Source organism: Microcaecilia unicolor, chromosome 8 (genome assembly GCF_901765095.1).
Source record: "Microcaecilia unicolor chromosome 8, aMicUni1.1, whole genome shotgun sequence".
NCBI classification, from domain to species: domain Eukaryota; kingdom Metazoa; phylum Chordata; class Amphibia; order Gymnophiona; family Siphonopidae; genus Microcaecilia; species Microcaecilia unicolor.
The window spans coordinates 89,646,902-89,666,499 of record NC_044038.1 but is presented as its reverse complement, the minus strand read 5'-3'; the positions used below and the strand labels follow the sequence as shown (position 1 = coordinate 89,666,499).

Here is a 19,598-nt window from a genome sequence, read left to right as displayed (position 1 = left end):
GGCATTGCAACCCTTTCAATATCACATTGAGCATAGGGCAGGGAAGTTGCTGCCCCATGTAGATGTTCTGAGCAGGATTGCTAGCCCTGAAGGAGAAAGTAGGAGGAGGAAGCGGGCTAGCAATCACTTAAGGGGGGGGGGGGTATGTGAGGAATGGGTAGATACTCAGAAGGGGAAAGGGAGAAGAGGGGCCCTCCTTCCATATAGGAAGCTCAAGAGGAGAGAGGGTGACTACAGAGACTACAAGTCCCAGAAGCCTGAGTTAAGCAGGAAACAGGAGGGGGAGGACTTTCCTTCCCAGAGAAGCGGGGGGGAGGAGGCTGATTGGGAAATGAAGTCTGAGGAGGGGAATGAGGCACACCTGAAGGGGGAGGGGGGGAACGAGCATATGGACTGGCAAGCAGGAGAAGAGGGGGAGGAGCCGGAGGAGATGGACTTAACAGCTTTTGCTCGCAGCAGGAGGGGGGCTAAAGAAAAGTAAGTCCTGGGGAAAACTGTATGAATTCCAGACCTGAGTGGGTGGTTGTCAGGAAGCAGTGCTGACAAATGAGGGAGGTGGGTCCCTAGGGTTAGCAAGTAGGAATTGCTAGCCCAAGGAGTGGATTCATATAGTAGAGGGAAAGCTTTGAACTGAAGAACATTTGAATTGGCGAGTGGGACTTTGAATTAGAATGCTACAGGGGGAGGGTAGGGAAATAGATTGAAGGTGCCTGTGCCCAGAACAGGACTAGTAGAGAAGCATTTGGCTTCATCCCCCGGGCTGGAGAGGAGTCAGGGAGTAAGTAAACTTTGTGACTTATCTAAAACTGAGAATACTGGGTCTGCTCAAAGTAGAGACAGTCCTCTTCCTAAGGGACAGCCCAGGGGACAGAATTGATTTCTCTGTGCTTCACAAAGAGAAATATCCGGTCTGGTAGGCCGGCCGGCCTGGAACTAATTGGCTGGCGGCCGGCTAGAGTGAACTTAGTAGACGAAGCATGATCTGTGGTGGAATACTGACAAGCCGGAGCTTGCAGCAATAGGAGGAGGAGGAGGATTAGCCCCAATTGGGCGGGCGAAGAAGGACAGCACGGAGAGGTGTCCAAGGGAGAGCGGACAGCACGGAGGGGTGCTAGCTGACAATATGTGCTAGGTGCTTTCCCTACTGAGCTGCTTGATGAATTTACATGAATCTCATTTGCATGTGATTTTCTTTGAGCATCACTCGCTATTTCAAAATTGGTAACTTCTACTGTGGATCTAAATGCATATGTTTTTTTAAAGGGAACTTTTGAGCATCAGCCCCTAAGTTTCCTCTGTTGTTCAAGGAAAAGGTCGTCCTTGAACCAAAGTGATCCAGGCTGCAACACTCAGCAGCGTTACATCTATTTTCTAAATCCTATTAAGTAAGATAGATAGTCGGAGGTCTTACGTCCACAGCACTGAATTGCTGCCCATGATCCCAAGAGTGCAGCACACAGGGCACATCATTATGTTCGCAAATCATCCTACATGTCCATTCATTCAATCCTTGGTGGATGGGAATAACCCATCATTCTAATACTGGAAATATTGTGAAAATGATCCACCCAGTGTTTGTGGTAGAGTTTCATCATTGGTATACTCCAAGGCTTAATTTATAAGAGATACTTTTGGAAAATATGAAACAAATCTTTAGGCAGCTGAGCACAAGTCTGCCCTACAATGGCAAAAGGAAGCAAGTGCCTATTTTTACTGAAGCACTTGCTTCCTATTGCCATTGCAGGACAGAAGTGTTCACAATCAAGTGAGTGTTTGCCATACTTACTGTTTCCCAGGCGTGTGACATCATGGTCATTGTAAAGCCAGGCGATTGTGGGTTGGGGAATCCCAGTTGCATCACACTGAAGCATCACATCATTTCCCTTTGAAACCTTCTGCAACGCTTTGCTTTCACCAGTAATTTTTGGTCTCTCTGGAACAGCATAATGAATAAGCCATATTAAGCTGTGAATAAAACATTACTTTGAAATGCACACTGGCAAAGTTAGGGGACCGCCTTATTGGTCTTCTAAGACTAGTATCTGTGTTTAATACCCTTAAATCATAAACCATTATTTAAATTCATATTCGCTGAACAGCAAGATCCAATATTGCTATTCGTATTTGTCAGTCTTTGTAGTTTGTGAAGCTTTTTAGAGGCCCAACTAAAAGATCTTCTAGTCCATAAGTTTTCCAGACTTCTCAGGCCTCTTCTTTATGTCTGGAAAGCTTATGAATTATAAGATCTGTACGGTCTCACAACCTACAAAGACTCCAGTTTCTCTAGGCTACAAGAACACACTGGTATTTGTCCAAAATACTCAATGGCAATACAATAACATGCTGTACTATGAAGCACTATTGGTAGCTGTTATGACAAATTAGGAATTCAACTGTGTTACCCCTGCAGTGAATTGTTGCCAGCGTCTTATACTTCCAGAACAAAAATTATTTTTTTCAGATTAATTACTATATTTTGACGAATAAGAATTTATTTCCATTCCCCCCCCCCCCCCCCCCAAAAAAAAAAAAGCTGGCTGTCGTTTTCTCTTCTTTCCACCTTTATAAATACATGGAATGCATCTGGTCCAGGCTTCTAAGATGGTTTTTAAACAATGTCCATGCCTGATTTAGGGCCCTGTTTACTAAGCCGCGCTAGAGGTGTGTTAGTGCTTTTAGCGTGCGCTGTGTAGGCACTCACAATATTCCTATGGGTGCCTACAAAGCGCACGTTAATTTTTTGCACGTGCTAAAAACGCTACTGCACCTTAGTAAACAGAGCCCTTAGTGTCCTAACCTTTGCAGCCAATCCTTTTAGCTTTATTTTAACCATTTTCTCATTTTATCATAGTTGCCCTTTCGAAACTTAAATGCTGCTACAGTAGATTTCCTTTGTGGCTTCATTCCAGATAGTAGCTCAAACTTGATCATGTTATGATCACTGTTTCCCAACAAACCCAACACCGTTAACTCTTATACTGTGCCCTGCACTCCACTAAAGACTAAATCTTAAATGGCTCCCCCTTTTGTCAGTTACTGTACCAGTTGCTCCAAGAAGCAGTCATTTATTACAGCTAGGAATTTTATCTCCCTGGTGCTCCTTGATGTAACATATATCCAGTCAATACTGGGGTAACTGAACTCACTCATTATTATACTGTTGCCAATTTGTCAGGAGAGGATGATTATCTGATTTTGAGTAACAGAGCGAAGGGTGCGAGAGGGCTGATAGTGTATCAAATAACGCAAGAGGTAAAGTGGTTCATCAAAGTAATGTCTTGAAGACTAAAAGAAGGAATTTGTAGGTGATCCTATCTGTAATGGAGAGCCAGTGAGCAGCCTTCAGAAAAGGAGTGATATGGTTTTATTTGCCTGCTTTATTAATAACATGGATTGCGGTATTTTGTGTTAGTTGTAGTTGGCGAAGATATTTATTTCTAAGGCATTTGTACAGTGAGTTTACCAATGAGTGCATGAGGATGTTTAATGCTGAAGGTTGAATTAAGGATTGACTGGACCGGATGAGGTGCAATCTGTAAAAGGAACGGCAAACTACATGGCCAATTTGAGTTTGGAATGAAAGTTTGATGTCAAATATAACTCAGAGGACACGCATAGAGGTGATCTGCGACACCGAGGTTCCTCTAAGATGTAGGGACTCAATGAGGAACTTGTTAGAATTGCTGATAAAGAGGAGAGCTTTCAATTTGGAGGGATTCAAGACAAGGTGATTAGTGTGAAGCCAGCTAGTTATTAGGGAGAGATCGTTATCAATGGACTAAATCTCTTGAGGGTCTAGATGATTAAAAGTGCCGAGGAGCTGTATATCATCTGTGCAAAAGGAACATGGTTAAATTAAGTGATTGAGCTAAGGTTAGTAATGGAGACAGAAAGATGTTTAATAATGTGGGTGATAAAAGACGTAATGAACCAATGATGAGCTCAGCAAATCATAAAGGTTTGTCCTTTTGTGAAACGAGTCGCTGTCAAGGTTCAGAGTATAATTATTGACTGATTTGGATACCTTGAGTGAAGTTTTGGCTTTGGATTTTGAAAAGTAAATTGATATATTGGATATATTGGGTAAACTGGATACTCCCGCTTATACATATTGTGGAAGTGAAGTGAGTTGCACAGACCACGGACCCTGATAAAGTGGATGAAAATTTGGCCATTGTCAGCCATGGAGATAGTGAAGATGCTGTGCACTTACATAAGTTTTTTGGTTTGGTGAACTTTAAAATTTAAAAAATTAAAATAAATTTTGATAACTATTGGAGGTTTTCTGAAGCCAATGATGACAAGTACGCCGTGAATTTATGGACTTTTGAGCCTAGTATTAAGGAGTCTGTTGAGGCTTTTTCCTCCATGAGCACAATCTCTATATGACTTAGAACACAGTGAGCCACATTTGAACTTCAGTAGATCCAACAGTAGAGAGGATTGTTTGATATAGTAAGAACTGCTTCATTATCCTCTATAGCTCTTTAGTTTGATTGAAAACTTAAAATAAGCATGTCATACAAGAATAACGCTGTCAGACACAATAATGTATACTGCCTGAATGTATGAATGTCTCTATAGGACCCTGTCCAACACTTTATTCCATTTTGTGTGTTGCAAAAATCAGCTGTAAACATGGTATTGGTATGTTTGTTGTAGGCCACAGATTAGATGCCAGATGAAAATCATTTTAATTCTGTTACCAGGTGCTTTTGAACAAACATACCCAATTAAAAATAATTAATTAGAGGCAGACATACGGATTATGCGGATGTTGATGCTAGAAGTACTTGTTTCTCCACCATCAAATTCCGCTTCACACTGGAACTGTCCATTCTGCTTGGGGTCATTAGCTGTGATGTACAGTCCTGCTGAGCTTTCATCAATTTTGTTCAATTTGTAGATATCTGTGTCCTCCTCAATCTCTTCTCCATCTGGTTTGATCCATTTGAACGTAGCTTCAATCCCACTATCAACTGTAAGAAAATAAGAAAAGACTATTAATCAGACAGGGAGTGAAAAAATATGAGTGGAAGGAGGGAAGGGAAGGAATGGAAAAACAAAATCAGGGATGGGCGTTCATTTGCAACTACAGGGGAAAGGTCAACGATATTTCCCATATTGTTTCATGTAAATTTTTCCTTAAAACAACAGAAAAATCTCAACATTTGGGGTTTTTTCTTTGTCATAAATAGTGCACACTCTTCAGAAAAAGTGTGCATTGTTCACGAATAGGGCAAACCATTCAGCCCTGAAAAGCCAGAACACAGCCCCCCCTTCCAATATTCAAAAGCATTTAACTGGCCAGGATTGGCACCTGGCCAGTTAAATGTCTCATAACCAGCTATCTGGTGATATTCAGCTGGGGATAATTAGCTGTCTCCCACTAAATATTACCAGTTAATGGATAGCCAGTTATATTGGGTGATATAACTAGCTATCTGCCGATTTTCAGCCCCACTTTAGCAGCTATATTTGGCCGCATGAATACATGGGATATCTTTGACCAGTTTGAACATAACCGATTAAGTCTGAATATCGACTTAGCCAGTTATGTTCAAACCAGCCAAAAATAAACCAGATATTCAATGCTGTTCACCGGAAATGTCCCAGCATTGAATATCTGGGTTTAGCGTTGACTGTGGGAGTTAGCTGTCTGAATATCAGCCCCAATAACTCAAAATTTTGTCAAAACTAAGCTAACTCACCAGATGTCCTGTAGTTACTGTGTACTTCTTAATATGGAAGCCATTTAACATTGGATGCATTTTCAAGCCTGTAGCAAAGTCCAAAACACATTCCCCCTGATATTCAAAACCATTTAACCAGCCAGGAATGGCACTTGGCCGGTTAAATAGTACTTACCTGGCTATCTGCAAATTTTCATGGTTAGCAGATAGCCAGTGATATTGCGTGATATAACTGCCTATCTGCCGATTTTCAGCCTGAGTTTACTGGCCATGTTTGGCTGCGTGCATAGAAAGTATATCTTTGGCTGGTTTGAACTTGACCGGCCAAGTTGGCTTGGCCACTTAAGTTAAAACCGGCCAAAAATAAACTGGATATTCAATGCTGGTTACCAGAAACAGCCCAGCATTGAATATCTGTTATCTATGGTCTGAAAATGGTCCCTAGTAACTCAAATTTTAGCCAAACCTAAGCTAATTCACCAGATATCCTGTAGTTGCTATGCATTTCTTAATATGGAAACCATTTTACATAGAATGCATTTTAAAGCCTGTAGCAAAAGTCCAAAACAAAGTCCACCCGAAATTCAGCACTATTTAATCAGCCAGGAACAGGTTACGTGGTCTAAAGCCGGCTAATTGCTAATATTCAGCGCAAAAAGGCTGGCTATCTCGGCTGAATATTAATGCTTAGCGGCTAGCCTGTTCACTGGCTATGTTGTGCGACATAGCTGGTTAGTGCCAATATTCATTGTCTGACTGGCTAGGTTTAGCAACCAGATAGGCCTGCATAAATTGCAGGTCTGTCTTTGGCCACTAAAAACTTAGCCAGTCAGCTGATGCATGTTCAAACCACACAAAAAAATCCCCCAGAAATTCAATGCCATTTGTAGGATACGGCCTGGCATTGAATTTCTGGGTTTGCCGCCTACTGCGGGAGGCAGCCTGGCTAACTCCCATGATCTGAATATCGGCCCCAGTATCTCTTGATGATAAATAGAAGATATGTTAAGCCACAACGCAGTACTGTATTAGTTTTGGCCAAGAATTACATTGTGAGGATTTATTTTTTTAAAAATATTTTTTAGACTTTTCTCATATTTATATTCTCAACAGTTCCTGTGTTACACCTTTTCAGGGCAGTATTGGGAAAAATTGTGCATTGCAAATATGAGCACTCTCTGTGAAGAATGCACATTAGTTACAAGATTGCCCCCCAAATAAAAAAAAAAATAAAAAAGTAACAAAATGAACATTATCCTAAACGACACAGGAACCAAAACTAAACAAAAATATTTTGGCAGCACACCCCTAGAAAGGAAATGGATAAGAGGAAGTATACAACAGAAGTAACTCAGAAGTTCATGAATGGCAACTTTCTTGGATAATTCTTAACTTCCCAGAAACCTGCAAAGCATCCTTGTTTCTCCAGAGCTAATATGGCTACCAGCCCTCTGTATTAGGAGAGACATAAATATGACAAAAGAGACAGAGAGAGGAATGTGATAAACTGTGACATAAGAGCTTGATAAATGAACTTAGGGCAATCCACAATGGAAAAAAGAGAAAGATGGACCAAAAGAGGATTGCGCAGTGTGCTGCTTCATTTCCTCTGTGCCAAATCACAGAGAAATGGGGCAGTGCTACAGTAGAGAGCAAATGAGAATGGGGGAAAGAGAGAAGAGGAAAGAGATATCATTGATTCATACCTTTACACAGAAAGTGAGATGTGTCGCCCAGGTAGATGTCTCCATTGGTTGGAATGATAGCAATCTTATCCTGTCTGCCACTCACTGCAGGTGGAAGAAGTGATCATTGAGAAGGGCAAATTCCAAGAGGACAAAGGTTTTGACAGTGAAAATAATAGCAATTGGGACATGCCATTTAAAAAAACAGTTAGTTTGTGTAATATACAGTAGGGACAAATTCTACAAATATTTTTTTCTCATTGATTTTGCAGTAAGTTTCAAAGAAAAAGTCTGTGACTTCTGCACCTCCCTTGTCGGTGGGTATTTTTGTCAGGGAAAGTAACACATGTAGAGTTGGAAATGTAGAAGTCAATATTCAAAGTGATTTAAGTGGCCAGCAGAAGATCCTAGCCACTTAAATCTCCTGTGTGGGGCTATCTGCTGATATTCAGCGGTCCTTAGCTAGCTAGTTAGTGCCCCGGAATACCATCACCACAGACCGCATAAATCTCCATCCTAGCTTTGGGGCCCTGTTACTAAAGGGTTGCCTTGTGGTAACCCGGAACTACTGCTGGCCTAACACAGCCTCCGGCAGTAGTTCTGCCTCAAGCGCATACCATTTCCAGTGCAATGAAAAATATTTTTGTAATTTTTAGTACGGCGCTAACCCAGTGGTAATCGGGCAGTACCATGCACAATTCTAATTTCTTTGTTCATTCCCTCAATTTAATTTGTCTTAATGTCAGGAAAATAGAAATATAGCCAGGCTACTGATGTCAAGTTATTGGTTTGCAAAGCTGACTTTTCTTCCTTCAAGAGGATTCCTTAATCACATTACTTAGCTCATTTTTTTTTTGTTAATACTTGTCATTACTGTGATTTTTCAGTACTGTTACTGTGGGATCCCTTACCTCCACTTCAATTGATGGCGGTAAGTGCTGCTGCATGGCCACATGGTAAGAGCAATCTTACCACATGGCCATTTTTTTTTAGGGAAAAATGGCCCTGACACACAGGAAAAACGGCCCCCACTGCTACTGCAGGGCCCTTTTTACCACAGCTTGGTAAAAGGACCCCTTTACATAGTGTCACTTAGGCAGTTAAGTGCTGAATATTGCTCTTAACCAGATAAGAGACACCCAACCGTATAAATCCAAATTTCAGTGCTGGTACCCGGACATGGCCCAACATTGAATATCTGGGAATGCAGGTGGTGGCTACCAAATGCTCACTGCCACTGGTAAATATCTACATCCATGATTTCCTTCCTGGGGAATGTCTCCTCTAAATACAGCTGGGAGTGGAGAAGTAGCCTAATGGCTTTTGTCAAATGTTTACAGATTGTCAACCTGTCCTCTAAAGACATAAAAATAACAAACCGTACCTAAATGTGTACCTGAATGTAACTCACCTTGAACTATTGGAAAAGGTGTGAGCTAACTCCAAATCCAAGTTAAAGATCTGAGGGCACTGGAACACCCCACATACTTATAGAGGCACTGAGGGAAGGTTGTTTTCAGGCACCCGATTTGAAATGGTTTTCAAAACTGTTGCCTTAATTTGTTTTTGACAACCTATTCTCTTAGCCACAGCAGGAGAACCTATAGACTTGGCCAGAGGTATCTTAATAATTTTTTCAATAATAAATGTATCCTAGTTAGAGCCAAAGGTTTACCCTACTAGTCTCTAAGGGGTCCTTTTACCAAGCGGTATAAAGGGCCCTTTGGTAGTGGCAGGGGCCGTTTTTGCTGCATGCCAGGACTTTTTTTTACCGCAGCGGGTAAAAAGCCCCTAAAAAAAGACATGGCCATGTGGTAAGATTATTCTTGTCATGTGGCCATGCCAGGGGGGGGGGGGGGGGGGGGGAGAGAGGAAGCACTTACGAACACCCATTGAGGTGGCGGTAAGGACTCCCGCAAGTAACCTGGTTGTAAGTGGGCAGTGCCAATTACCGCTGGGTTAGTGCTGCCCTAAAAATTACAGAATTATTTTCTGTAGCGCTGGAAATGGCATGAACTTGAGCAGCTGCGTTGGGATGGCGATAGTTCCAGGTTGCCGTGAGTCAAGCCCATTGCCACGTGGCAACCCTTTAGTAAAAGGGCCCCTAATAGAATCAGGGTGCCCAGATGCCATTATAGAAAAAGCCCTCCCCGTGTGGTACTGGGGCACTTAAATAGAGGTGTCCTGTTGTAGTATTGCCCCCCTAGATTATAAGCCTTCCAGGGACAGGAAAATATCTAGTGTACCTGTGCAACTACTGAAGAATGTGAGCTAAATCTAAATAAATAAACAAATATTTTCCTCTAGGAACCAACAGCCTAACAAATGCTCTAATCTGCGCTAAACTACTGATAGATTTGTGCTCATCATTTTCCTTGTTTATGTGAATAATACGAGGTTATTTACCTGTAACTGGGGTTCTTCTCTGTGGACAGCAGAAGAAGGGAGTCTTTTACTAAGGTGCGCTAGTATTTTTAGCTCACGCTACAAATTAATAAAAGACCCTCTAAGTCAGCCACACATTTAGCACCATCAGAGGATATCACTCATTGTGTGGATGCCTCATACTGCTTGTCCATAGAGAAAGCACTTATTTATTTAATTCTAAAACTCTATATTCTGTGCAATCGGCAGCTCACAATAAGACATACATAATCGAGAACATAAAACAACAATATTACTATTTATTTAGGTTTTTTATTGTACTTGATATACCGCTGTTTGCATTACAAATGCAGCAAAGCATACAATACATAAAAATCAGACAATTTAAGAGTCATCTGGTCATCACATTAGGCAGTTTAAGAATCATCCAATTATTCCTTCAGTGTATATCTCTGAAAGCACACTGAAACAAATAAGTCTTCAAGGATTTTTTAAACTGGTCCAAATTCCTGAGTTCTCTCAAGGAACCAGGCAGCTTATTCTAAAGCTTAGATCCTACAATATGAAAAATGGAAGCTCTGTATTCATCTAAGAGTGGACTGACCAAAAAGAAGAAACATCAAGGCTCTACTGAGTTGTTGTAGATGCAAGCTTGCAGATATTACACAGGTCACAGAATCAGTTAAAACCTTACAAACAAGTAACAAAATCCTGTGTTGTACCCTAAACTCAATTGTTAACTAGTGCAATTGTGCCAAAGTACTACTACTACTTACTACTACTTAACATTTCTAGAGCGCTACTAGGGTTACGCAGCGCTGTACAATTTAACAAAGAGAGACAGTCCCTGCTCAAAGAGCTTACAATCTAATAGACAAGTGAACGGTCGGTCCGATAGGGGCAGTCAAATTGGGGCAGTCTGGATTCACTGAACGGTAAGGGTTAGGTGCCGAACGCAGCATTGAAGAGGTGGGCTTTAAGCAAAGACTTGAAGATGGGCAGGGAGGGGGCTTGGCGTAAGGGTTCAGGAAGGTTGTTCCAAGCATAGGGTGAGGCGAGGCAGAATGAGCGGAGCCTGGAGTTGGCGGTGGTGGAGAAGGGTACTGAGAGGAGGGATTTATCCTGTGAACGGAGGTTACGGGCGGGAACGTAAGGGGAGATGAGGGTAGAGAGGTAGTGAGGGGCAGCAGACTGAGTGCATTTGTAGGTAAGAAGGAGAAGCTTGAATTGAATGCGGTATCTGATCGGAAGCCAGTGAAGTGACCTGAGGAGAGGGGTGATATGAGTATATCGGTTCTGGCGGAATATGAGACGTGCAGCAGAGTTCTGAACAGACTGAAGGGGGGATAGATGGCTAAGTGGGAGGCCGGTGAGGAGTAAGTTGCAGTAGTCCAGGCGAGAGGTAATGAGAGCGTGGACGAGAGTTCGGGTGGTGTGTTCAGAGAGGAAAGGGCGAATTTTGCTGATGTTAAAGAGGAAGAAGCGACAGGTCTTGGCTATCTGCTGGATATGCGCAGAGAAGGAAAGAGAGGAGTCAAAGATGACTCCGAGGTTGCGGGCAGATGAGACGGGGAGGATGAGGGTGTTATCAACTGAGATAGAAAGTGGAGGAAGAGGAGAAGTGGGTTTTGGTGGAAAGACGATAAGCTCGGTCTTGGACATGTTCAGTTTCAGGTGGCGGTTGGACATCCAGGCAGCAATGTCGGATAAGCAGGCCGATACCTTTGCCTGGGTCTCCGCGGTGATGTCTGGTGTGGAGAGATACAGTTGGGTGTCATCAGCATAGAGATGATACTGGAAACCATGAGATGAGATCAGGGAGCCCAGGGAAGAGGTGTAGATTGAGAAGAGAAGGGGTCCAAGGACCGATCCCTGGGGAACACCAACAGATAAGGGGATGGGGGTGGAGGAAGATCCATGAGAGTGAACTTTGAAGGTGCGGTGGGAGAGATAGGAGGAGAACCAGGAGAGGACAGAGCCCTGGAACCCAAATGAGGACAGTGTGGCAAGAAGTAAGTCATGATTGACAGTGTCAAAAGCGGCGGATAGATCCAGGAGGATGAGGATGGAGTAGTGGCCTCTGGATTTGGCAAGGAACAGGTCATTACAGACTTTAGAAAGTGCTGTTTCTGTCGAGTGAAGAGGGCGAAAACCGGATTGAAGCGGATCAAGGATGGCATGAGAGGAGAGAAAATCAAGGCAGCGGCTGTGGACTGCGCGCTCAAGTGTCTTGGAGAGGAAGGGTAGGAGGGAGATGGGGCGGTAGTTGGAGGGACAGGTAAGGTCTAGTGATGGTTTTTTGAGGAGTGGCGTGACTACAGCATGCTTGAAGGTGTCGGGGACAGTTGCAGTGGAGAGAGAGAGGTTGAGGATATGACAGATGGAGGGGGTGATAGTAGGAGAGATGGTGTTAAGTAAGTTGGTGGGGATGGGATCAGAGGAACAAGTGGTGCATTTTGAGGAGGAAAGAAGGCGGGCGGTTTCCTCCTCGGAGATATCAGGAAAGGAGGAGAAGGAGGTCTGGGTTGGTTGGTTGAGGGAGAGGGTTGAAGGGTGAAGAGGAGGAGGTGGCTTGGTAGTGAACTCAAGGTTGATCTTTTGCACCTTGTCGCGGAAGTAGTCAGCCAGTGATTGAGGAGAGAGTGACGGGGGGGTGGGAGCGGAGGGCACTTTGAGGAGGGAGTTAAGGGTGGCGAAGAGACGACGAGGGTTAGAGCTGAGAGAATTAGTCAATTGGGTGTAATAGTCCTGTTTGGCAAGGAATAGTGAGGACTGGAAGGAGGATAGCATGAATTTGTAGTGAAGGAAATCTGAATGGGTGCGAGATTTCCTCCAGAGGCGTTCAGCAGATCGGGCGCAGGAGCGAAGGTAACGGATGCAAGGGGTCAGCCAGGGCTGGGGATTAGTACGCCTTGTGGGACGGGAGGTGGATGGTGCAAGGGTGTCCAGAGCAGAGGAGAGAGTGGCATTGTAAGCGGAGACAGCCTCGTCAACAGACTCGGAGGACATGATGGAGGGGAGGAGATTAGAAATACTAGATGATAAGGTGGGAGGGTCAATAATCTGGAGATTCCTGGAAGTAGTGGTTAATGTTGGGCGGGGCTGAGGGGGAGGGTGAAGAAGTGTGAAGGTGATCAGGTGATGATCAGAGACAGGAAGAGCTGAGGTGTGGAAATTGGAGGGTGAGCCGGAAGAGGAGAGGACGAGGTCAAGGCAATGGCCATCACGGTGAGTAGGGGTGGTGGAACAAAGCTGGAGGTTGAAGGAGGATGTTAGAGTGAGGAACTGAGAAGCGTGAGAGTTGGACAGGTCATCAACGTGTATGTTGAAGTCTCCGAGAATGAGGGATGGAGATGAGGGTTCAAGAAAAACAGAAAGCCAGGCATCGAAGTCGGTGAGGAAGGAAGGGAGGGATTTATCAGGGGGGCGGTAAATGACTGCCACTCTGAGTGGCAACGGGTAGAATAGACGGATGGAGTGGACTTCAAAGGATGAGAAGCAGTGAGACTGTGGTAGGAGGAGGGGTTGGAAGCTACAGGAGGGCGAGAGTAGTAACCCGACACCTCCTCCACGGCCAACTAGGCGGGGAGTATGGGAGAAGAGATAGCCTCCATGGCATAGAGCCGCAACTGAGGCAGAGTCGTCAGGGGAGAGCCAGGTTTCAGTTAGGGCAAGCAGGTGAAGGGAATGAGAGATGAAGAGATCGTGGGTGAAGGGAAGTTTGTTGCAGACCGAGTGGGCATTCCACAGTGCACATGAGAAGGGGAGGGAAGAGGGGGGGAGGAGGGGAATAGATATGAGATTGGAGACATCCCGGAAACGTTTGCATGGATAGGACGAAGACAGGTGTGGGGGACCTGGATTGGGATTGATGTCTCCTGCGGATAGCAGGAGGAGGAGCAAGAGAGTGCGGAGGAGGGTGGGGGAGGTAGGGCGACGAAGGCGACGAAGACGGGATGCGCTTAGGAGGAATGGGGATGGGTTAATGGCAGGAAGGAAGTGTTGAAGTAGCAGAAATATGGTCAAATTTTGATATAAACCACATATCTGAATAGTTGCATTTTGAGCTATTTGCAAAACCCTCAAAGTTCTTTTAGGCAACCCAGCCAACAGTATTGCAATAGTCAAAATGGGGTACAATAATGCTTTGAACCACTGTTGTAAAAATTTTAGAAGTTAGATAATCTCACATGCATCTGATCAATTTCAATTTTGAAAAGATGGTACCTGCCACCTTTTTCAAATGATTTTTCATAGTTAAAGATGAATGTAAGATAACACCGAACATTTGAATTTTTCAACAATTTTGATTTTTTTACCATCAATGTAAAAAGATTTTGGAACACCTGAAACTGGGTACCCTGTCAAAAACATAACTTTGTCTTATACATACTCAGTTTTAGGTGATTTGCTTTCATTCACCGGTCAATTGTTTTCATTTATAAACATAGCAGATTTAACACTATCCACCATCAATTTATCGATTTTAAAGAAGAACTGAATGTCATCCTGTACTGTAAGCCTAGTCCCCCCCAATAGCATACACAAAGGGCAGAGAAATAAAGTAGAGCAAAAGGGGCCTTTTGAAGTCCTGAAAGCTGAATTTTCAATAATATACTTTATGAAGTAGGTCATTTTTTTGCTGCTTAAATTTTTTTTTTTCATGTGTGAAGTGAAAACGTTCATTGTTTTATGATCTCTGTGGTTTTTGCATGGTGTTATTTTAACCTGTGCCTCTAGCAGAAAATGTACAATTTGGTATGAAGCAGCCAGAATTGAACCTCCTAAGGAAGCAAACCGTATCAGAGCTTCCCAGTTACTTAGTTCCAGTAGGAAATTTTAGGCCAGTCCTAGATGTCTCACAACTTCACCTTGGTACATTATCAGGACCCACAGCACTGATTTCAATTTCGGTGGGTAGAATGAGGGACTACAAATACCACACTGCTTTGGAATGCAACCTTAAAACCAGGACTAGCCAGAAAGGCTCTCTCCTGGAACTGGATAACTTGATGCTCTGCAGTAGGGATCCAGTAGGGTTGGAGGAACAAACAGAAGAGAAGCTGGTATTGTTTTCATTTTCTTTACAGAATTCCTGTTTACAGCTCTGTTTGCATGCAGCAGATGGGAGGCCTAGACTGGTCCCAGCGGATGAGGAGCTAGACAATGCCAGCAGGTCTGAAGACAGGAAGCAGATACAGATGTCACAGGATGGCTAGTTAACAAAACCTTGTTCCTGTTGTCTTAAGTGAAAGAGAATGCAACAAAGAGAACTTCCCCACTTTCCCCATCCCCCAGGGACAATTGCTTTGTGCCAATGATTGACTTTTTGAAGGTTTTTTTGTTTTGGGATTTTTTCTTTTTTTGCAAGATTTTCTTGAGCTGGATTGGATGATTTGGATCAATATATTTTGCTGTTATTTGGTTATTAAAGTTCAAGCCTGGCTTGTGCTGGAATAATATTCACCAAGTAAGTCAGACAAGATAATACCTTGGGGAGGTTTCCTGTTTAGTCTCCATGACTGTTCAAGTCCAGTTCCAAGTCGATGAGATCCAATGACAGTAGAGTAGCAAACTGGATCCAGATTTGCCCAACAGGGTTGATCCAGTCCTGGGTTTAGCCCATTGCATGCCCTAAGAAAAAGACTACAAATCCCTGCATGCAATGGGGTAAACCCAGGACTGGATCAACCTGTCAGGTGAGTCTGGATCTAATTGGCAACCTTAAATGCCAAGAAGCCCTGCAAGGCTGGACCTCCTGAATTTAGCCCCTCCCTTCTTACATTCTGCCTTTGATGGTATGTTTCAGTAGCCACTTTCTACTGCCACTGGTCTTGGCAAGCATCTCCCCCTCCGAATTTTACAATTTCTTTAAACTTTGCAGCATTGTCAGCCTTTAACTCCAGCTGGAACATCATGCTTGACACCATCAGTCAGCGGCCAGTCTCCAGCACAGCAGGGCCAAGAGGGGGGGAGGGCAAAATTCCCCAGGGCCAATCCTCAAAGGGGGACTCGGTGCCTGCCCAGCGTTAACATGGTTCTTCTGCTCCTGTGTGCCGCAAAGCAGAGTTATCGCATTAACTGCTCTGCCGGCCACAGGTCCTTCCCACCGTGTACTGCCTCCTGTGTAAAGTACTTCCTGTTTGGACTCGGCAGGAAGAAGGACCTGTGCAGCAGAGCGAAGTTAGCAGGAGAAAAGACAGGGAAGTAAGCAGGCCCGGGGGGGGGGGGGGGGGGGAGCGGTTGGAACACGGATCCAGGGAGGTGTTTGCCTAGTACGCTCTTTGTCTCTCAGTGGCCCTGCAGCACAGTGATGTCATAAGCGGGGAGAACAGTGCCCAAAAGGATAAATACATAAGTACTGGCATACTGGGTCAGACCAAAGTTCCATTCAGCTCCGTATTCTGTTTTCAATAATGGCTAATCTGGGTCACAAATACCTGGCAAGACCCAAGGAGCAATTAAGTTTTCCTGAGGGTTAAGAAACATGGGGGGGGGGGGGGGGGGGTCCTTTTATTAAGGTGAGCTGAAAAATGGGCTAGTGTAGGCACATGTTTTGGGCGTGCGCAGATCCATTTTTCAGCACACCTGTAAAAATGGCCTTTTAAAATTTTTTGCCAAAAATGGACATGCGGCAAAATAAAAATTGGTGTGTGTCCATTTTGGGTCTGAGACCTTACTGCCAGCCATTGACTTAGTGGTAAAGTCTCTTGCGTTAACCGTGTTGTAGTTGCCTATGAGCGTCAAGTCGGAGTTACTGTCTGATCTTTGCCACATAGCATATGGGCGTCAAAAATGAAATTACTGCACAGGCCACGCGGTAGCTGGGCGGTAACTCCAAATTGACGCACATTAGTAAAAGGGCCCCATGGTTTCCAATACTAGTCCCATGATTTGGACAAGCTAAGCCAATCCTAGTTTAATCCTTAGCACATCTATTGCCTTATTGTTCAAATTCCTCGAAGAAAGGCAGAGATCTCAGATCATATGTGCAATGTGCACTGTGGTAAGGCCAGGACTCACTCAGTCTGTCCCGTATGACCTGAAATATCTTCATAGCCCTACAAATAGAAGCCAAACATTAAGAAACTGGAATGCTGTGAACCTGCATCCATCCTATGACCCTCCTTAAAGGGTTTATGTCCTTTTTTTTTTTTTCCATGTAATTAATGACAGATGGTATAATCCCTTTGGGACCAATACTGCTGCAAGGCACAACAGCAAGGTCAGTGTCAGACAATAGAACAGGTCTTTATCAGAAGAAGAGATCAACAGAGCTGGCTTCAGCTGACATTTCTGCAAACTGCAAGAATTGAAGGCTCCTGTCACCCTATTGTGTATGAGGTGAGAACGACAGGAGTCCTTGCTTCTGATCCCATTGTTCCCAAGTAAATTTAGAAACTTCCTGAAATAGTGGTTACTAAAGATAGCCACAGGCAATGTGGGGAAGGGACAATTCTCCAGGCTCCCCAGATCCTAGGATGTTGTTATTAGACTTGTATTGGTCTCTATTTCCTTTGTTTAATCCAATTTCTTCCTGTATTGTTGTGGGCTCTCCAGCAGAGAGAAGCTAACAGAAACCAGCAAAGCTGGTTTATTTGATTAATTTATGAAGAAATAAAATGTAATAAATAAAAACAAACACCCTTACCCCTCCTTTTACAAAGCTGCACGGCAATGCCGACACAGCCCATTCACTTTAAATGGGCTGTGTTGGCATTACTGCACAGGCAGCTGCTAGCGTGGCTTGTAAAAGGGGGGGGGGGGGTTAATCTGTAGTTTTTGGGAGCTAACAATCCTCCTCCTGGGATCAGAAAAGCATTCCAATGATAGCCAATGGGGAAAAATGGGAGAAGGCAGGGTAGGATCGGGGTGGGGGGGGGGGGGGGGGGAAGAGAAGGTTAATATGTGATCAGAATGTGTCAGGCAGTAGAACTTTATGGTTCATAATGTATTAGAAAGCCAAGATCCTTGTTAACCCCTTTCTTGTTAGCTTCAGTCTATCTAATGCATTATGGGGCCCTTTTACTAAAGGGTTGCTGCATGGCACCCCAGAACTACCACCGGCCCAACGCAGGTGCTGGTGGTAGTTCCACTCTCAGCATGCAGTATTTCTGGTACTAGCAGAAATATTTTAAAAATATTTCCAAATTGGGTACCCGGTGCTAATCAGGCAGCATCGCGCACTGCCCTGTTACCACCAGGTTAGCGCAGGAGCTCTTACTTCCACCTCAGTGAGTGGTGGTAAGTGCTCACCCCTGAAATGGCCATGCGCAAGTACAAACTTACTGCATGGCCATTTCTTTTTTTGGCCTTTTTACCCACTGCAGTAAAAGGAGCCCTGGCATGTGGCAAAAGCAGCCACCGCCGCTAGTACAGGGCCCCTTTTACACCAGTTTAGTAAAAGGGCCACTTTGAGCCATAAAATTCTACTGCCCAACACCTTCCAATCACCCATTAATCTTACCCCCCCACACTCATGTTTTCCCTTTCTAACTATCATTAGAATGCTTTTTATAATCTACCTGTGTTTTCTAGAAATACCGTCTTTTGCTCATTCTGCTTTGACCTGAGTAATCTGGAGTTGGCTACCCCAAAAAAAAACATCAAGAACAGCCTAAGGGCCCTGTTTCCTAAGCAGCGTTATAGGCACGTTAGCATCTTTGACGCGCATTAACCATGTATGCGCATTAACTGTGTACGCGCCTTAGTAAACAGAGCCCTAAATTTGGAAATAGACGTCCAAGTTAAAGTGTGCAAAATTTGCAATGTATTTTATGCAAGTCTTGCTGAATGTGGAACCTTCTGTGAAATACATAAAGGACCATGGAAAAAATACAGTGGGACGTTGATTATCCAAACTCCAATTATTCAGATGTCCAATTATCCAGATTGCTTCTATTTCTTATCTTTTCCATTTTTTAATCATAATTTCTGTATCAAAGTTATCACATTATGCCTGATATACAGTAAAAAAATGTTATAACATCACAAATAGCTTGATAATTTTTTCCCATTTATAATTTAATACAGAAAATAATGCTCAACATGTAACTCTCAAAATATATTCTCTTTTCCAAAAAGGAATGTCCAATTTTTCGGATTTATGATTATCCAAACCACTCCCTGCAGAGGATTGTCCAGAGTCGTACTGTATGTATATTTGGCATGACACATGTTACAAGAAACAATTTTTACAAAATAAAACATAATTAAAAGTGGCAGTTGGCAAAGCAACTTATGCATGTGGAAAGGAGAGTGCTGCATGCTAACTGGACGGTACTACTACTACTACTACTATTAAACATTTCTATAGCGCTACTAGACTTACGCAGCGCTGTACAAATTAACATGAAAAGACAGTCCCTGCTCAACAGAGCTTACAATCTAAATTGGACAGACGAACAGACAGCTAGGGGTGGGGAAATTGCAGTGGTAGGGGTGATAAGTGAGGGTGTTGAGTAAGAGAGTCATGGTTAGGAGTCGAAAGCAGTAGCAAAGAGGTGGGCTTTAAGCCTAGACTTGAAGACAGCCAGAGACTGAGCCTGACGTACTGGCTCAGGGAGTCTATTCCAGGCATAGGGAGCAGCGAGATAGAAGGAACGGAGCCGGGAGTTAGCAGTGGGGGAGAAGGGGGACGACAGGAGACATTTACCCAGCGAACAGAGTTCATGGGGAGGAGTGTAGGGAGAGATGAGAGCGGAAAGGTACTGAGGAGCTGCGGAGTGGATGCACTTGTAGGTCAAAAGGAGAAGTTTGAACCGTATGCGGAAGCGGATAGGGAGCCAGTGAAGCGACTCGAGGAGAGGGCTAACGTGAGTATAGCGACTCTGGC

The 19,598-nt window shown here is 43.8% G+C and overlaps 1 protein-coding gene across 1 annotated transcript in view; it reads right to left on the bottom strand.

The window, feature by feature from the left end:
- LOC115476241 (neural cell adhesion molecule 2-like) overlaps window positions 1–19,598 on the bottom strand; it is a 132,954-nt gene that overhangs the window by 54,701 nt on the left and 58,655 nt on the right. The window contains exons 2-4 of the mRNA XM_030212512.1: window positions 7,400–7,483; window positions 4,764–4,979; window positions 1,787–1,933 (exon numbers count right to left, since the gene is read on the bottom strand). Coding sequence (XP_030068372.1) covers window positions 1,787–1,933; window positions 4,764–4,979; window positions 7,400–7,483 — 447 coding nt within the window. The remainder of the gene's footprint in view (window positions 1–1,786; window positions 1,934–4,763; window positions 4,980–7,399; window positions 7,484–19,598) is intronic.